This window comes from Stigmatopora nigra, chromosome 9 (assembly GCF_051989575.1).
Source record: "Stigmatopora nigra isolate UIUO_SnigA chromosome 9, RoL_Snig_1.1, whole genome shotgun sequence".
Classification (NCBI taxonomy): Eukaryota; Metazoa; Chordata; class Actinopteri; order Syngnathiformes; family Syngnathidae; genus Stigmatopora; species Stigmatopora nigra.
Window position 1 is genome coordinate 11,366,843 of NC_135516.1, and position 20,193 is coordinate 11,387,035.

Genomic DNA, 20,193 nt, shown 5'->3' on the forward strand with positions numbered 1-20,193 from the left:
ATGTATTGATCCAGATTGCTGTATTGTTCATTTCATGATGATAAACTAGAACTTTCCCACAGGTATGAATTTGAGTGTGAATGATTAGTCTATGTGAAGCTCTGATTGACACACCACCAGACATGGACATTTTGTCCTCGCCACCCTGGACAAGACTTGAGTTTTGCCAGCTGTTTGCAAGGTAAGAGAAATTTACCTTTTCTTTCAACACCAGAAATGTCAACCTAACACATTTCTATGCAGAAATTCATTTTTTAGCATGAATACAAGTTGATTGGGCAACTTATACTTTTACTTTTATTCTTTGAATTGTCCCAATAGACAGCATATAGCCTGAAATCTTAATTCTAATTCTAAACTGCTTTAACAACAATGTCTACTTTTTTCTTTGACATAATAATGAAAAATTCATTTCATAATCAGTCATTCATTTCCATTACATGTTTCAAGTTCATATTTATTTATTTCTCTTAACAAATCCAAGTGACAATCAGAATACATTACTCTTCTTTTTTCCCCCCCTCTCAAACATGATTTTCCATTTTTTTAAATCTTTTGAAATACGCAAAAAAAAAACCAAAAGAACACTCAGTGCAATAAGACAGAGGACTCTGACAGTGCGGTGCTCTCTCTACCTTTTCACAGTGCACGTTTATACACACAAAAAAGATTGTACATCATCATTAATACATTTCCAAACTTCACCCCCCGCCACCCTCCAATATTATGGTTACGGGGCTAAAGTTAACATTTCAAAACAATCATATTTTTTCCATTTTTAGATTCAACTTGCATACAGTGTAGCTTGGCACACACACAAATACAGACGTCACTCCCTCCCACTCACTCATACAGACCAGTACAACATAGAGGGGGTGCTGATTCACACACCACAGGAGGAGGAAGGTACTGCACTTGCACTCGAAGGACTGTATCTCATCTGTCAAACCCATACAATTTGGCAATGTGGACATTGCATTTTCATGTGCAAAAGGGACCAATTGAGATCATGAAAGCAGAAGATTGAGGTAGAGGGAGAGAGCAGAGAGGAGAAATTGATCTTTTTTACCAGCCTTATTGAGCATGATGGAAAAAATGATGAGCAGTGCAGTTTTCTTGGCAAAACCTCCACGTTTTGGTGGTTTTTGTGCATCCCTTGTCCTTATCGTACTTTTTTTTCTTCATTTTTAGGAGTTGTTGCCATAATATAGGTCCTTGATGATCTCTGTAAAAGTTTCCAGCCATTGCTGTGTATTCAGGGACAACCAATCAGCCATTGACAGTATTTCACACACATACAGTCAATGCTAAATGACCCCATTTGCTTCCCTGCCAAATAAACACACACATGGCACAGTTCGCTAGTTGTCACATATTTTAAAAATATATACTGTATATAAGCTTCATCTTGAAATGTATTTCTTAAGCAAGTGCATATGGCTATTATAATCTGCAGTAAAATCAAGACATGTTCTCTAAAAGCTCAGGTGTTGATTGTACAGGCTGGTAGTTGGCATCAAGTATTTACACTGTTTTTTTTTTTAGGATTTGAAAGTGTGCATGGCAAAGGGAAAGGTGTCACCATTTAATGGACTACCTGTTGCCATCAATCCCATTTTTAGTAGCCAAACCACCCAAAGTGCAACCACACAGTTTCACGCTTAAAACAGGCTTTGGCTGGTTTGGGAAATTATACTGTTTAAAAATGTATATACTAATTTGCTACCTTTCCAATACACACACCCGTATTGGTGTTGTACAATGCTACAGAAATAATCACACTTGAATCTAAGCCCCCCCCCCCACCCCAACTACATGCTGCCAAGTTTTTCCTTTAAAACGTTTTTGACTAAGTTGTTGTTTTTTACAGTATGAAGAAACATACGAACTGAAGGATGTAATGATTCCAGTTCCTGTTCTAGCTGTAATTTTTACAGTAAAACAAGGTATGGATAGAAATCTAAAGCATGTTTTTCTTAGTGATGGGCATTTGATTCAATTTCTCGGACTGAATGGGAAAGAATAAAATTAATGTTGCAAAGTTTTAACTCATTTGCTGCCAAGAATGTTTATATTCATTAACTGGAATCTGACCGTGTACTGCTATTGTAGTATTATTAATTAAAAAGTTAAAATAAGGGCTTTTCACATTGAGTAAAAGGTGTAGTAATGCCAACATGTGAGACAAGTTTAGGCACCTGACACTTAAATGTAGTATGTAGAAGGTACTAGGCGAGTATACTGTGTGTATTGGTAGCAGTAGAAAGTCTATATCATAACTGTGAGATAATATGATGCAGGTGATGAATTAAATGGGAAAAATAGCTGTTGATGTTCAACTCATGCCATGCGGTAAATTAACGCAATTCTGAATGGTATATCTGTAAAATACATTAATATTTTTCCATCAACAAAGTTTATGTTCTCCTAATTTGGCCAGAAACCCCAATTTTAGGTAAACCTAACCCATGTTTCCAAAGATGATTACTAAATAACCAAATGGGTTATATTACAATATTCTTAGTCTAAAAAAAAATAGTCAAGATGGATTAAAATTATGGGTGATTCTGCTTTGAAAATAATTTGCAATGATTGAATCCATTCATTTTTGATTTTTCAGATAGTGCTACTGTTGTATTGAGGGCTAAAAAAATGCTGCCAGTGTGGGTTTAGTTCACGTTCCCATAGCTGCCATGTTTCCCTGTTTAGGCGTCATAAAAGTTGAGATTGAATCAAAAGCGGCCATTACTTTAAATTTCACTATAAATGCTTTAAGACACAATTAATCAACAATCCGTTCTACACTTAACAATCTGTTGAACTCATCCCCAATGTTGACACAACTCCTCAACTTACAATACGACAGTGAAAATGTCAAATAGACAATAGCAAGTGAATCATTCATTTTAAGTTCATTTAACCACACCAAAAAAAACAGTTACGGGCATATGAATGATGCGCTACCTTAGTACATGTATTAATTTAGCTCAAAGTAATATATAAAACATAAACAAAAACGAATCAAACAAATATTAAATGGCATTTACAGCTACTATACATACTTTAAGATGCTCTTTAATCCCCATCTGATTTAGAAAATATCTATTCTTCAAATATCTACTCTAGTAGTTATATTACAAGAATCCAGCCACATGAAATAGAAAAATATCAAATATCACCAACGATGATAAGAAAACATGACAACCTGATCAAGCAGAGATATTGCTATGGTAACACCATTGTCCTTTGACATCAGTAAGCATCATTCCCCAATGCTCTAGTAGTAGGTTGTCTCCGTCCCCCTACAGGAGAAGAAGAGAATCAAAACGGATTGTGTGGCAAGATGTAGAGGTGTATTTGTATTAAGTTAGATGGCAGTGTCCCAAAATACAGTGGTCTGTGTTGGATAAGGAGGAGGACGGATCTTTTTGGCACCACTGCTTTTCCCACAAGGCGGGAGAACTGAGCCACTCTCTTGTTTGCATTGACTCCGTTCGTGGTGTTTGTCCTCATTCTTGTCCATAGGAGGCTTCTCAAGATACCTTTGCAGGTGAGGATGTTGTCTAGAGCGGATTTCTTTACAAAGTGTACGCTTTCTCTCGATCTGTTCCAGCATGGTGGTGTCTCCACATATCCATGGCATCTGGGGCATCTGGAAGGGAAAACACAGAAATGGGGTAAAATGTTAGTACTGATATGTGCCGTTTTTTAGAAATTAGTTGATTTTACCTGGTTCTGATGGGCTTCTGCTGCTTTTCTTTGTGGTGTCCCCAATGGAGATGGGTTAGCAGACAAGGAAGGTGAACGGGCATATTTTGGTGCTGCTTTCAAATCTAAAAAAGACAAGAACAAATGTGTAAATATGAGAGTTTTGCTAGTATTTTTTTCCCCAAAAACCCATGCAAACTATATTTTGTTAGTGGTCAAAATTGGGTGTATTGGTCAACGTTTTATTTGGCTAATGCAATTTAGATGGTTTGATTTTATTTATTTATGAAGTGGCAAGGCTTGGTCTGACTGACCTTTGCATTTGACATCCATATCTCTCTATTTACTATTTAATTTAGTTTTTTGTTATGTTAGCATTGGATGGCAAAATCCAGACTAATACCGTACATAGTAGTTATTTCTTTAACTGGTTTGTAGCCATTCCGACTTGGAACAATAAAAATCAAAAGATTAAGTGACCATGTCCAACTAATGTGACGTGTATCCATTGCTGATATCATATAAAATTATAGAAATGTTGAGCTTTATGGATAATATTCTTTCTGTAAAGAAGTCTTACCATTCCCAGAGCCCACAGTCACCGTTGGACTACTCGTTGATCGATTGTGATGAGTAGGAGTTGTGGTTGTCGAATGGTGGCCCGATGCGGTACTACCATTCTTCTCTTGTGCTTTCGTTGAGTCCATGCCATGATTTGCTCTGTTCTCCCGCCTTGGCGTTCCGTCTGCTTTATATCCTCTTTCTTTGCTCTCATACCTGTACTCCATCGCAGTTGGACTTTTTGTAATTTTACCATCATAGTAATGCTGATCTGAACCATTCAGACTTCTGTCCTTACTATCTCGTCTAACTTCAAGACCAGTTCTACTCAGATCCTTACTATCCTGTCTGGGTAACAAAGGTGGTGGTAAATCTCCACCATTATGAATATTTCTATCTCTCCCCTCATGTTTGGATTCAGAGACATACCCAGTTCTGTCCTTACTGTTACTATTCCTGGATGTTTCTTGTCTGGGAAGTATCTCTGGTGGCTGGTCTATCCTCCCTTCATGTCTGTGCTCTATTTCATTTCTCGCCCTTTCTTTGCTGTCTTGTCTAGGCAACAAATCAGGACGATAGTCTTTGCTATCGTGCCTATATTCTGAACTGGTTCGAAATCTGTCTTTAGTCTCCTGTCGTGGTAGAAGCTCAGGTGGTTTGTCTCTACTTTCGTGCTTTGAGTCCACTCCATTCCTTACTCGTTCTCTGCTATCTTGACGGGGTAAGAGTTCCGGTGGATGGTCCAATAGTCTCTCTCTACTTTCATGTCTGCAGTCTACACCATTCCTAGAGACTTCTTTACTGTCTTGTCTCGGTAACAACTCTGGAGTCTGATCAAGGAGTCTTTCCCTGTCTTTGCTTTCTATCCCATGTCCCGTACCCTTGTCTTTGTTGTCTTGTCGTAGCATCAGGTCTCCATTGCTAATCCCTTTATCTTTTGAGTCTCTTCTTATCAATGGGATGGGTTCTACAGAACTGCCGCTACGGTCTTTAGAGTCCCATCTCACTGGAATGGGCTCCACGCTACTGTACCCTTGGTCTCTGCTGTCTCTGCGAACAAGCGGGGCATCCATACCACTTCGTTCTTTGCTGTTGCGCCTGTGAGACAGTGATTCTACATTGCTAGATCTATCTCTATCCTTTTCTCTGTCTTTTTCTCTGTCTTTGTCTCGGTCTCTGCGATGAGAGGACTCTTTGCTGTGGCGTTCCTTTGAGTCTCGTTTGGATTCTTTGCTGTGACTGTGACGTTCCTTTCCTTCACGTTTGGATTCACTGTGGGACTTGCTTTTGGATTCCGCTGTGAGAAAAATGAAATGGTTAAAAATAGTTACTGATCAATTGAAAGAGTAATTGAATCAATTGTTTTCTGACTTAGATGCACAGCTATAAATAGTATTATAGATAATGCAAAAGTGGTGGAGCAGTGATGTCATTTTGGACAAGACATGCTTTTAATACTACGGAATTTTGATATAGAGTAGACCATCTGGTTGGATTGTTGCATTGTAAAATAACTTCCTCTAGGTGGCACTAACTACATAATCATTTCTGCCCACATGTTGTATTACAATAATTTGATCATAGCTTTTTGATTTTCAAGAAAAATAGTCTTACATTTTATCAGTTTTAGCAGTACCAAAGATTGCAGTAGTTGTAAAGTGACAGTAAAACAGCTTTTTGCAGTATTACATCTTTCAAAACTCAGCCATTTCTATTGCTTAAACCCCTTTCTTCGGTTTTCATGATTAGCTCACATCATTTTTGGACATTTCTGTTTTTACACACATCATATTCATGCGTATGTAAAGATTAGTGGCACGTCAATGAATGCATGTGTGGAAACATAATGAAGACTGCATAGAACACTGGTTTACATCACAAGGGGGAACTGGGGTTCTATAGAGCTCCTATATAGGATCTTACGTAATAGTACAAAGCATGGGCATTTGTCACATATGCAATCTCTGTGTTTGCCTGTTTTAACCAATTGGTAAGTGGGTCAGGCTTGTTGTTGAGGCTTGGGAGGGGAAAAAAAAGGATTCTCCTAATTTTATGATCATACTCGTGTGTACATGTATTGTATAAGATCAAACAACAACACATGAGCGCATAGTATTCTTGTACTTTCCTGGAAATGCAATATGTTTCATCATTGAAAAATACTAGAGTAGATAATTCAATTGCAAAGTTCCATTAACATTAGAATCAAGACACTCTAGTAAATTGCCTTTTTGCAGCACCATTTTAGATGAAGACTGGAAAGACAAGAGCATCTGTAACATGCCAACGAGGTGTTAAATTGCAATTGAGTGCTATAGCTCAATGCACATCAGGAACGTCTTGCACCGGCATGTCCTGAGCTGTGATTGGCTGCTCTATGTGCAGGGAGGGAAGCTGCAAATAAGAAAGGGATTCCTTCTCTTCCTCTGTTGCTATGTTGTAGTTGCTAAGAGTACGGAGTAAGGATAGATTTGTGGGTTCCCTGGGTTGTATGTGGTGTTTGTATGAATTATGGCTTTCATTTTCCCTATCGTTTATCCACACAAGGGGTGCTGGAGCCTATCCCAGTCAACTATGGGCAATTGTAGAGCTCAGGGAGATGGATAGGAGCAATTTAGAGGTATTAACATGCCTACAATGCATGTTTTTGGGAAGGAAGGAACTGTAGCACTCGTAGAAAACCTATGGAAAGTCAACTTAGGAAAGAACCCACTGGCAATTGAACCCTGAACCTCAGAACTGTTAGGTGCACATGCTAAGACCTCGTCCACTTTGATGAATTGAAAACAAAAAACATGGAACCTGGAAGTTAATCTAATGTAAACTATCTGATTAATTTGGTTTCCACAATGTACTTTGTATATTCCAATTGTAAATACTAGTTGGAAATCAAAATCTTTTTACAGTCTAATGTCATAGTAATGTAACATATTGACCTACTGTCCATTTCCTCAATAATCCTTTCAAATGTAATAATCATATCTGTATCAGACTTAGCTTGAAGCACCTAGATTAAATCGACTGGGAGTTTAAAAGGGAACTACAAGAATCTACCATTGACAAAAATATGAAGTGATTATGCAGTCTAGTAGTAATCATACATTTTTGGTGTACTGCTATGATTAATGTAATTGTGTCAAATGACTCACACTCTCCAGGCTCTTTGGATTTTCGCCCACTGGCATTTTTCTTAAGCATGTTCCTTCCGGTAGTAAACAGGTTGGTCAGTTCATCCAATGGGCTTGTGGGTGTCCGTGAACGCCCTGTTGACACATTCTGCATGGATCCATGAAGTCGCCCTGCGGCATCTTGGGGTGGCGAACCTTTTCCATGAGGGGTGGCTGAGGCACTCCTTGGCAGTCCTCCTGGAAATGGCACGGGAGTGTCGAAAGGCGGCGTTCGCATTAAGCTCAAGGGCGTGAGGCAACGGCCCATGCTAACTGGCGATGGGCATGCCGAGTGGCTACGCTGATAGGACGATGAGGTGGAAGATTTGTAGAGAGTACAGGATAGAGGTGGCGCCGAAGAGCGTCCAGAAACGGTTAAGGTCGGAGTTGCCGTGAGTTCTCTACGGATGTGTGCGGAGGACGGTGGCTCGGTGGACGAGGTTGGAGATTTGCTGTACTGTTGGTTCTCCATCATTGGCAATTTGGTAACATCAAGTGGAGTGAGTGGGGACTCGTCTGAATTTGGCGAGCATTGGGCCGGTGCTGGTGGGAAAACCAGCAATGGAGGCCTGTGAGTAAGTAAATTAGGAAACGGTGCAGGAATGTCACAGAAAGGAATGTTTCTCGGTGTAGAGCATCGACTGAGAGGCTCCGGGTCGTAAGGTGCAGGTGTAGGACATGCGGAACGACACCCCACCGGGTCAGTACGGTACTCCATATCATCCAGCATGGGGTATTTCATTTCCTCATACACGGATTCTCCGGGTTCCTCGTCCTCACTTTTCAGGAGTTCCCTGGAACCAACGTCTATCCCGCCCATCTCGATGTAGACAGGCTCGTCCTCACAATCGTCCGTGGGGCTATCGTCGCTCTGTGGTGGGGAGTGGTTGCGTTCACATGGGGAGCCGGTTCGGTGTAGCCCTTTGGTGGGGCACATTCCGCCGTGGGTTTTGATGTAGGACTCGTCGAAGGAAACACTTAGTTGTGTGTTTGGATTCCTCTTAGGTTTGGGGGGTGGCACCCGACGGCAATCCTCACCACATCCTTGAGCTATAAGAGACAAGATAGAGAGGCTCAGTTAGGGTATTCCATATGAATACATCTACAGAAGTTACAAGATCCAGACTACCGTATTTTCACGACTATAAGGTGCACCGCATTATAAGGCGGAACTCTCAATGAATGACATTTTTTCCATATATAAGGCGCACTGTATTATAGGGCACACTGTCTATTTTGGAGAAGATTTAAGACTTTTAAGTGCGCCTTATAGTCATGAAAATACAGTAATTGCTATTGACTTCCAGGTATGAAGCACTCACTACACAGTCACCTCTAGAGCCAGCCATTGTTGATGTTTTGGATTTTTTTGTATAAAATCTTGCAGTGGGGGAGGAGCTATATGATGGAAGATTTTGTAAACTAAGATGGCATCTGCATATTTAACAGTATTGTTTCAGTTCAGGCGTTTGTGTTTTTTTAATATCCGACAGTGGTGGTTTTTCGTTGTTGGTTTTCTGTTTTTTTTCATATATAGGGCGCACTGGATTATAAGCCGCACTGTCTATTTTGGAGAAAATGTAAGACTTTTAAGTGCGCCTTATAGTCGTTAAAATACGGTATTTGAATATCAGTGTACCGTAAGATACTGCAGTATGCCTAGTATATGTTTCACAGATCATTTCTGTTAGGCAATTCCCTTTTTTTCCAGTCACTGACTGGCGGTTTGGTCATTACAATTAACATTTCTATAGCTTTTTTTTTCTTCCAGAATGAATCATTGAATGAATTTATATGTTGATGCGATGCAACATGTTGTGTGGTTCATTGGGTCAGATGTAGGTCAATGTGCATGGCTAAGAGCAACATCTTGAGTCAGATATGTGGGAACGATTCAGGCATATGCATGTTTCTGGGTCACATATATACCAATGGAGCAGTATGCAAGTCAGTATCTGGGTCAGACATAAACTCACTGTGGAGCCTTCTTTTTGATTGTGGTGACGTAGCATTGCGGTGTGAATCCCTGATATGGTGCAGAGAGTTTATATGATGCGTTTCGTTCGACCATTGGTTGTAGTAGAGTACGTCATCACAGAATTGTGTTCCATTGAGCCATCTTCATGGAGTAGCTATTTCACATGTATTTATGGGACAGTCTTTGATTAGAGTACACCTTCTGTTGTTAAGCCCACTTGTGGTGAGTGTTTCTGAGTGCTAGATCATGCCTAAACATTTTCAAGCTGCGGGTTTTGCACCTTTAATAATTTAGACAACAGATGGCCTAGACATAAGCATACTTCCCCTAACTATATGACTCACCAGCATCCTGACAGTCATGCACACAAACAAACCACTGTAAACATGTCCACAATTGGCTAGATTTTATTCATGTTGTCCATGTCAAGTGGAATTAACTGTGGTAAGCCTGATGTGATAAATGGGTCTAGAAAGAAGATGGATCATGCCTTAATAATAATATACATGAGATAGGGGTACAAACTCAACTCAAAAGAACTCCTTATGTATTTTGTGAGATATTTTTTCCAATGTATGAGTGTTAATAGGTGCAGATAGTACTCATTGATCATGCTGTTTCTACACAAGTGAAAAAGTATTAATATAATTGACAGAAATGAAGTAAAACTTGATCATTTCGTGTTCATTTCTCACTGCATAGTGGTTTCTTTTGCAGCATTATGCAGATGGGATGTTGTTTTGATATTTTTATTGTGTTGTTACTATGTGCGTGCATGTTCTTTTGAGCAACATCTTCATTTTTTTTAACAAACACGTTTCCGCGGTGGATCAGTTTCAGCAATACTCGTGACAGGCCCTCCTCCCTATCCTTTTTCTCCCTCGATTGCTCCTTTTTTTTACCCCTCATCTCCCAATCATGTTTACCGCAATCCGTACCTCCGCCCCCCTCCATCCTAGGGGAAACTAAATGTAGGTCATCTGCTCCTCCTGAATGAATTCTACTCTACCAAGCTCCTCCCCTTCTCGCTACAGTGCATGCAAACCTCCCCCTCAACCAGGAACACCCTCAGTGCTACGTCGCCATTGGTAGTACTGCTTCATACTCTAGAATTTCTGTATCTCCATTGGACCCTCTCACGCAGGGATGCTGCTATTGGCTGGGTAAAGAGGGGGTATTTTTTCTGTGGGATGGTTGCCGTGGTGCCCAGGAAGATCTGTGCACATACACGGACGTCCCCACCAATCTCAGTCAGGTTGGGCGAGTCCCCTGCATCACATTGGCAGTTAGAGATGTGAACTGAAATTGACACCAACACCCTTAGCAACCTGTTTTAGTTGGCTAAAACAGCCTGGTTTTAATGAAGAATGGAATTCTGTATTTAATATCCGTAAGGGAAAACATTTTTTAAGCTCTGTTTTTGTTCGAAATGCTCTACATTAGAAAGGAGAGGCTGTTTTAAGGATGCTGTGGATGATCCATGGCTAAATGAGAATACTGTGTTTATTTTGCACAAATAAATTGACTGTGCTGCAGGGGGTTAAAGTTGGATTTCAATTTTGCCGGCATTACATCAACCCTTGCCACTTGAAGCCTGTATAAAAGTTTAGGCTTTAATTGGAAAATTCTGTTGAACTATATAATAGTTTTTAGACAAGGTCACAGAAATGGCAAGTTGGTTTGATTGTGCGGAAAAGAAATAAACAGTATCAGTAATCTCAACCATCTTTTGGGCTAGAGTTTGTATAACTTTAAATCAACTGACAATATTAGTTTATATTGCAAAATAAGTGTGTTTTTTTTACATTAGTATAATTCATTCAAATATAGGCTGTTGCTATGTTTTGGGTTTGGCAGTACTGTGATGAAGCGTTAAGTCTGTGTGCATCATGGGTTAAGATTTCAAGATTCAAATTTGCCTTGAATTTGGAGTTTGTATGCTTGCCAATTTACTGGGGCATCTGGTAATCCAATTGTTGGTGACGATTGTTCGACTGGACTGGTTGGCTAGATGTCATGTCATTGTCAGAGGGGCAGGGTTGAAGAGGGCACCTCAGAGGGGAGCTAAATATAGCGTTGTGCTTTGGTGTGAAGTGCCACCACCACTCACCATCACATCTTTCTCCCCGGCAGGCGGACACGGGACTGTGGTCAACTGCCTCTGACGACATGCTCAGCTTGGTGGCTGGGTCCCTCCTGGGCTTGGGTGGGGGCTGCTTCCTGGAGGTAGGACTTCCCACCTCTTCGTCACCACCCCCACTGTTGTTGCCACCCACCGAATGGAGAGACTGGGATCGTACAGAGAAGCCCTGCCCACAAGCCAATGCGTGTGGATGAGGCATGGGCATGCGTTCCTGGGGGTCTGGCAACGTGATGGAGCCCATTCGTAAGTGCTTCCCTTCTGTTGCTATGTCTTCCCCTGTCCTGCACAAGGGCAAAAAAAAAAAAGCTGTTAAGAATAACAAGTATACATATATATACGTGTATATATATATATATATATATATATATATATATATATATATATATATATATATATATATATATATATATATTTATATATTTTTATATATATATATATATATATATATATATATATATATATATATATACATACATACATACATACATACATATATATACACACACACATATATACATATATATACACACACACATATATACATATATATATACACACACACATATATACATATATATACACACACACACATATATACATATATATACACACACACATATATACATATATATACACACACACATATATACATATATATACACACACACATATATACATATATATATACACACACACATATATACATATATATACACACACACATATATACATATATATACACACACACATATATACATATATATATACACACACACATATATACATATATATATACACACACACATATATACATATATACTGTATACACAAAGACCATCAAATGTAATGTACAGAGCTACCTTGAGGTACATTAATACTGCCCCCATCTAAAAGTTCAAAATATTCACAATACTTTACAGTTTTCTCAATTTAGTCGTGTGTAGATTACCTATATGACTTAGAAACAAGAAGCCATGGCATCCCGGTCCAAGTTTATGTTCCTCTCTCTTGTTTTCGCTCCCACCATTTTTTTTTCTATGTGTAAAATCGATAATAACAGCTGTGCTGTTACCCTCTAAAACAACACCCTTCTTTTTTAGGGCCAGGCATTGATCCGTGTTTAACTTCCGGATGGGGCTGACACGGCAAACATAATGACAGTCATAATGACACTACGGACGCCAATACTCCCACCCTATGCTCTCTGCGTGTGCACAATCAATCACTATAAATTCCCAATTGGTTTGAATGGACTGTTAATGATGTCTAAGTAGAATGCCCTAATGGGCATATGCATCACAGAGGAATCTGGAGCTCAACACTTATAAAAATATTGTTTTTCCTATGTTAGTATACTTAAGTGATACCAAATTTGATAAATACAAAATTATGCATTTTTTTATTCAGACAAAATAGACAATTTGTTAGTTGAAAAATCAGATAATCAGCATTGTAACTTGTTGCTTGTTTTTTCCTATTAGGCATATGATACCATTGCAAGTGGCATGTTTTTGTGGGACTTTGCTGACACCCACTCTGGCCAGCTGCTACACAGAAGGTGCCTGGTGGGGTATGGTCCGAGCCCTAATCTGCCTGGTAACCCACCGTACCCATAGAAACAAGATAGAAGCCTGCTACACGTGCACAGATTCATGAGGTACGTATATCTTGTTTTCGCATGTACAGTGCACAGAATTTATTTAGTTTTAGTATATTGCATGTTTTCTAAACATCTCACAATGCAAAACAACTTTGTAATTGCACTTTGCATATCTGAAAATAATTACAGAATTTTTTTGTGAAGAAATTTCCTCCTTCCAAACCATTTTTTTTTTGGTTAAGAGCTTTTCACAAGTTTTAATTCTTAAAAATAAGTCTTGGGTTATGATGCATTTTTTCTTAATGAGAGGAAAAATAACTGTTTATATTTCAATATACATAATTGCAATAATTTTAACAAAAAAAATACTTTTTGAGGAAAGTTACTCTTTTTACTTATTTTAAAAAATATTAACATTTCAACTCTGCTATTTAGTTTCCAGATAATTTAATCAATTTAAGTAATATAATCCTCATTCTATTAGTATTATTCTTAGACTTTTTACAATATCAATCACAGTTAAAAAATAGTACATTTATTTATAGACTATCTGTCCAGTGATTGGTCATAAGTATAGTTGCAATTACATAAAAAAAACACCCTGAACATGCATTTATATGCTTGACAGTTTATATGCATGGCAGTGCACATAAAAAAGATATATTAAATCCATATAGGAATTCATGGAGTGAAGCAAGGCCAGCCTTACTCAAAACTAACGTGTTGATCTGATTGGCCGCCGGCTATTCCAGCTGTCACCAGGCAGAAACACATCTCCTGCAATGGTGCTCACATTTAATCACTAACAATTTCCTCTCTCTTTGCACCCCACCACTGTTTCTCTCCCAACTCTTGCAACCATTTTTATTCTTCCACATCTTTTCTCTCATGCTTTTAATGGATCTATTATTTTTTTACTTTACTTGCATTCCAAAGCAGCCGTATGTTCATGCATGAATATAAGCGTGCTCACACGCTCATTCATTCCCTGTCAGTTGCAATAATTAAAAAAAGGGAGATTTGTAGGGGGGTGGAAGCTTTGGGGGGTCACTAAATTGACCTAAATATATGCCTCATGAAAAATCCAGTTCTTTTTTTTTTAGGCTTTTACTCCTCCAGTGACTATGTATGAATATTGCAGTATTGGGCAACAGTTCAAAAGTAGTGCAAGGGTAACAGGACAGGAAAAGGATCTCTCCTCGGGCATCATCTTTTCCTGGAAAATTCAACATTTTGCCAGCTAGTTTTATCTGGTTCATGAGCAGTATAGTAGAAATGATAAATAAATAAAAAATACTCTCTTGGCATAGTATTATATCCTTTTGCATGGGTGGAAAGTAGTAAACATTTATGTATGTATATATATATATATATATATATATATATATATATATATATATATATATATATATATATATATATATATATATATATATATATATATATATATATATATATATATATATATATATATATATATATATATATATATATATATATATATATATATATATATATATATATATATATATATATATATATATATATATATATATATATTTACAGTTAGAATTAATTTGGTTGATAGCACACTGGTTTAAATGGTCAGTAGTGATTTGATGATTGAACTCATGTGAAATGATCTATGAAAAGAGTAATCGTAAATAAATAGTTATTTAATTTGCAAGAAAACTTGCATCCCCTGACCAACCAAAGACAGAATGCATGATGGATGAAGTGTTTATTCTATTTCTTCTTCCTTACTTTCTTCCTTCCATTCTTATTCTTGTTTACTTGCAGGTATCCTCACACCTGGCACACATCTCTAGCCTCACGCTGACCTTACACCCACCCAATGTTCCCTCTAAGCTGCACACATGCGCAATTGCGCAATACTCTCATCTTCTCTGCGCAGCAGCAATCATATGGCGCGCAGTAAATAAAATCCAAACTTTTTTTTATACCCCTTTCCCCATGATAGCACCATTTACAGTGGCAGTAGCTCTGTCCACTCTTATGTTTTCCATGTTTTACAGCATGCTTTACATGAAAAAATAAAGGTAACATTGACCTGCACCTGCTTATGGCAGGTGTGATACCGGTGTGCCCATAGCGACCAATCATGTCACTCACACTGGTACTCAATGCACTCAGGGATGTTAACTTCCTGCCCAGACCAACCAAAAATTATAAGGAACATATCACCTACCTCTGAAAAAAATAAATATCAATCTAACTGCGCCCTATTCAAGAAATTGCAAAATAAAAACAGCTCTGCGTTTTGACGGTCACAAGTCTCATTTGACTGAATCCTAAAAAAAATAAATAAAAAAGACTCAATGTGACTGGCCCCCACCACCCCTCTTTTCGCTTAATTCTAACAGATCCCCCCCAAAAATGGAGCAGTGATGACCTAAATCCAAGTCCCAAATAGTCTAACGGTGAAAAACTAATTATCTTCATAGATCATGGGTGGCGTAGTCTGTACTTGCAATCCTCCAAATGTGGCAAAGTGCCTTCACCACGGGGACCCTGCGGCCACGTGCCCCAATTCTTACAACCTCTTCCTTCTGTGAACCCAGTGACATTTTACCTTAAGATGTAGAGCAAGCTCATATACACATAATTCCCACAATATCTTAAAAAAAACCCAATATGTACATGGTTGTAATGTTTCTATTCATTTTTAACATGGATTTAGTCATCTTTCTTACCGTCTTATGGCTTCTTCTTGTTTTCTTTTCTTATCGTTTTTCTCCTGCAGGTATATTCTGTTCTTTTCATTCCTGGCGTGATCCAGGTTTTGAACCAGCAGGCCGTTATAGGCTTTTAGTCCATTTTCTTCGACGTATTGGAAGAAGCGAAGGGTTTCTTCTTCCTTGGAGCTCATCATTCTTTAAATGATTCCGCTGGAATTACAAAATATGGTTTGGATTTATGGTTTTAGTGGGTTAAAATGACATAAGAATCATTTTTTTCAAGGTTATTCGTAGTGGGAACAAAACCAGAGTTGGGAGGGATAATTAGTCATCACAGTTTTGTATTTTTATGACGTTTTTTTCTCTTATGGTTGCTGTGAATAGCTTATGCTGCTAAGCAGCTTTGCATCATGTCCATTTCCGTGGCTGTTTCAGATAACATCCTGGAAAATATGACAGTATCAGTACAAGGGTGTCAGACTCGGGGTGGTTCGGGGGCCACTTTAACGTCAACTTGATTTCATGTGGGCCGGACCATTTTAGATATTTTATTTCGATTTTTTTTTTTTATAAATGGATTAAATGAACTAGATTGAAGGCCCTGAATATTCCGTTTTTTTATAGATCTAAAACAATGTTCATTTAAGCTTTTTTATATTTTTTTATGTTTTGCAAAATGATTTTTGAACTAAAAACACAGACAAAAATAATAATATTTAGATTTTTTTATAAATGGATTAAAAGAACTGGATTAAAAACCCTGAACATTCATTTTTTATAGACCTAAAACAAATTTATTTTAGCTTTTTTGTATATATATATATTTTTTTTTAGATTTTACAAAATAATTTTCGAAAAAAAACAGACTAAAATTGATTAAAAAATGACAATTATTGATTTAAAAGGGGGGAAATCAGGACATTTAATATACATCTATACTCTTCATTTAAATTTGATCCCAAAACAGAAAGTCGGCACTCATCATTTACTTTCTCGGGCCACACAAAATGATGCGCCGGGCCAGATTTTAACCCCAGGGCCACCACTTTGACACCTGTGTAGTAGACAGATGAGCACACTAACAACACCAGTCTTCTGCTCATATATAGATACAATTTTTCCCCTTTTTTATCAGTGCTTGGTTGCACATTCTCTGTCTAAAATTGCATGCTTTGACCAAGCCAGGCTGTGATTGCAACAAAAAAAAAAACGAGCTTTGATCTGTAAGGAAAATGTGTCGAGGGCTCAGATGAGAAAAAATTTAACACTCCTGGGAATAAGCGCACGGATTAATTTTTACTCGACCGCAGTGCGTGGTTTTGAATGCACCCCACAATCGTCTTGTATTTGATATCTAAAAATAGTCTGCACTAGAGTTATTCCTTTCTATAAAAAAGACTATAACTGACAGCATCAGTGACGTACATTGCGCCAATTTGGTGGACTTTGCATGCAAAAACCACAGCATGAATGAGAGTTTACTTCCTCCTCCTCCTCCTCATCTTTCTTTCTTTCTCAATTGTTTGCAGGCACTTAACATCCCAGATGAGACATTATCGTCTAATGAGGACGTCAAGAGTTCAGTATACGCCCGAATGAGATCGTGTTCAACTTTATTACACGCCATGATGCAAATGGAGAAGAAGATAGCTCATGCTGTCATTATGTAGGTCAGTGTTTTCAGATGAGCCCTAAGACTCACGCTTGTTTACGTGTGAGAGAACCACTGAATGTGCACATGGAAAGGGGGGGAGGGGTCAGTGATAACTGTATATTTGCTTCTATGTGTGTGTGCTAGGATGGGGGTTAAAGGGGGGTTCGGTTGGGGGTACATGGAGGGCAGCCAAATAGAGATTGCAGAGCCAATTGGGAAGCAGGAAAATTGTCTGACCATTCTAAGCATCCCTCTACCTTGTTTTTGTCTACGGATAAATCCAGCATGGCTCCGGGGTTGCCAGGTTTACATGCTTAGTGATGAAAATTCCCACTTTTTGGGGTCGCCTTATAAGTGGGAGGGGTTTTATAGTGTAAATCAGGTCACTGAAAACCCCAAATTTGCCTTGTTGTTGATGAGGAGGTTTATTGAGATGTTGGGGAGGGAAATAACTGTGTTTGAAAGGACAGAAGTGCAGTAGTTCATCGTGTGAAGGATGGCGCGTTAGGAAAGCACAGTTCAAACGGTGTTGGAGCTGATTTAAGCCTGTCTGCCTAATCCCTGTAAGCCTGCAGCAGCAGCAGCAGCAGCAGTACTCTGCACAGGGAGTCAGGTTGTTTATCGCACTGTTTTCATCAGCCAAGCCTTTCACATTGGATTGCCCTCCCATAATTCATCAATGTAAAAACGCTACTCTTACTTCCTCATCTCCATAAAAAACCTGTCAATCTGGCAACCTATTTACCTCACTACAACCTAATTTACCGCCCTCCCCACCCACCTTCACTTTATTTATGTTCTCCAACACATTATTATTATTATTTTTGTTATAATGCCGGTTATGCTTCTATTTTTTTTAACACAGACTGCAACAATTGAGAAACACAGATGTGCACTTTTGCCTGAGATGTAAATGAAAGTGGCACACAGTTCCTGTTTCCAGGCAACCGTATGACAGGAGAGGGGCAGCGTGGATATTCTGCGGACAGATTGTCAAAAAGATTGCAAGGCCAAAAGCCGGCTGATGCCATGCGTGGATTCTTATGTTGTCGCGTGGCAGAGTGCACCTGGTGCCCTCATATTAGTCCTCCTCTCCATTTAAGCACGGATAAGCAAACTTTTATCTCCTTTTTTAAATATATATACTTACATTGGGCCTGTATCCCTGTTGTTATCTTTCCCAAAGTATCTTCTGTCCCCACCGAACCTTTCCACTTCGCACTTTGACCTTTCCAGGAGCACTTGTGCACAATTCCTCTTACATCCACAAAAACGTCCATCCATTGTATGGTCCAATGTGTCAGCTAACTAAAAGGACACCTTACAACTAAAGATGAGGCAGGTACAAGAGTCTAAGTCCCAGTGTTTCCTCCCCTCAGGTGGAAAAAAGGGGGAGATTTGACCCCGTTGGGTCCCGATGATAGCAAACTCCTATCCAGGTGCCAGTTTTGCCAGTCGGAGTATCAGCTAGGAAGACGCAGTAAAGCCGCACCCGCCGCCAACACCGCCAGGAGCATGCCACAAATACTCGTTCTCACTTCAAACGCCGCTTCGGAAACCAACCTGGGCGCTTTTAAAGAGGATTTTAAGATGATTCCTTTCGTCCGATGGGAAAAAACATAAAATTTCCCGCATTGGAACACATGGTGGGAGGAAATTCAGAGTCTTGAAGGTAGAATGTCCCTTCCTTAACCATTCCAGCTGGTCCTCACAAAGTCTGGACTGTCAAGTCTGTGCTGGAACAGATGACAGCAGGCTTTCCAGTGATAGATCAAAACAAGAACACGCCCACCGCTTGGTGTAGCCACCTTTCGCTACAGCGTCATCCTCCTCTCGACCTCTCCTCCCTCCTGCCGCTTCTTAAAAGCATCATGCCACGCGGAGTGCCTCATTAAGCGCTCTCGTACGAGATAGGTTTATATTTCTCCTCTTGAATGCCTTGTTCTTTTTTGCTCGTACTGTAACTAGAGCTTAAATGTGTTTTTTCTGCCTTCAGCACCATGGAGAGCTCCCGTTGTCAGAAAGGGGGAAAGAGGAGTAGGGAAGGGGGGGTGATCTTTCTTTTTCCTGAGTGGAGAGATGGGGAGCAGAGTAGGAGGAGCCAATTGGGTTGCCAGGGCGTGACCCCATTAGACTCAACCTCCTCTTCCCCTGGCAACCGCCCCCCCCCCCCCCCCTTCTGCCCCTCCCGCCATCTCCCACATCTCCTTTACAGCTCGTAAACAAGCCCGAGACACAAAAATACTTTGCTGCCAATGCACTGTGTTGCTCTCAAGTGTATTTGTTACATTCACAGCAGGCACAACAAAATCTAAACAAAACAAAAGAGAAGCTAAACCATAACAGTGTAATGCATACCATAACATTTCGTTTTTGCAGAGGTCACAAGCTGGAATTCAAGTACAACCTTCAAATATGTTTGCATATGCAAATAAAGCAAGGCATGCAAATAACAGGATAGTTGCCAATGGGAACAGGGATTAAAGTAAGTAAAGAGTTGAACCTGAGTTGCATGGACTGTCTAGAGTCTACAGTCTGTCTGGGGGATGATGTTTAAGGGCTTTTCATATGGTGTGTTTGATTGTTTATGTGGTGGGAACAACTGCTATATATGGTACATAATTGGAGGGGGGGGGGGTAACAGTCCGGTGGTGGGGTGGTCTTTGCTCGGACGGATTAACAC

General features: G+C 39.3%; 1 protein-coding gene across 2 annotated transcripts; it reads right to left on the reverse strand.

Annotated features, from left to right (window-relative positions):
- Positions 1-1,806: 1,806 nt before the first annotated feature.
- Positions 1,807-19,508, reverse strand: nyap2b (neuronal tyrosine-phosphorylated phosphoinositide-3-kinase adaptor 2b). Of its 2 annotated transcripts, XM_077724733.1 has the most exons (8): positions 18,661-19,508; positions 15,872-16,066; positions 11,525-11,838; positions 7,419-8,486; positions 4,289-5,566; positions 3,730-3,833; positions 3,543-3,652; positions 1,807-3,302 (listed from the first exon to the last, which is right to left on the reverse strand). In XM_077724733.1, the coding sequence occupies exons 2-8, from the start codon at positions 16,048-16,050 to the stop codon at positions 3,278-3,280; spliced, it is 3,078 nt and encodes a 1,025-aa protein (XP_077580859.1). In that variant the 5' UTR covers positions 16,051-16,066; positions 18,661-19,508; the 3' UTR covers positions 1,807-3,277. The 2 variants fall into 2 exon arrangements, with proteins under 2 accessions (XP_077580859.1, XP_077580858.1); XM_077724732.1 differs by having other exon boundaries at positions 1,807-3,652.
- Positions 19,509-20,193: the final 685 nt, after the last annotated feature.

What these genes read in the sequence shown, in the direction of transcription:
- nyap2b (XM_077724732.1), bottom strand. Translation starts at nt 16,050, where the DNA reads ATGATGAGCTCCAAGGAAGAAGAAACCCTTCGCTTCTTCCAATACGTC. An exon ending in ATCCAAAGAGCCTGGAGAGT is followed by an intron (nt 5,567 to 7,418) that starts GTGAGTCATTTG and finishes TTTTTCTCACAG; the next exon opens with CGGAATCCAAAAGCAAGTCC. An exon ending in GACTGTGGGCTCTGGGAATG is followed by an intron (nt 3,834 to 4,288) that starts GTAAGACTTCTT and finishes TGTCTTTTTTAG; the next exon opens with ATTTGAAAGCAGCACCAAAA.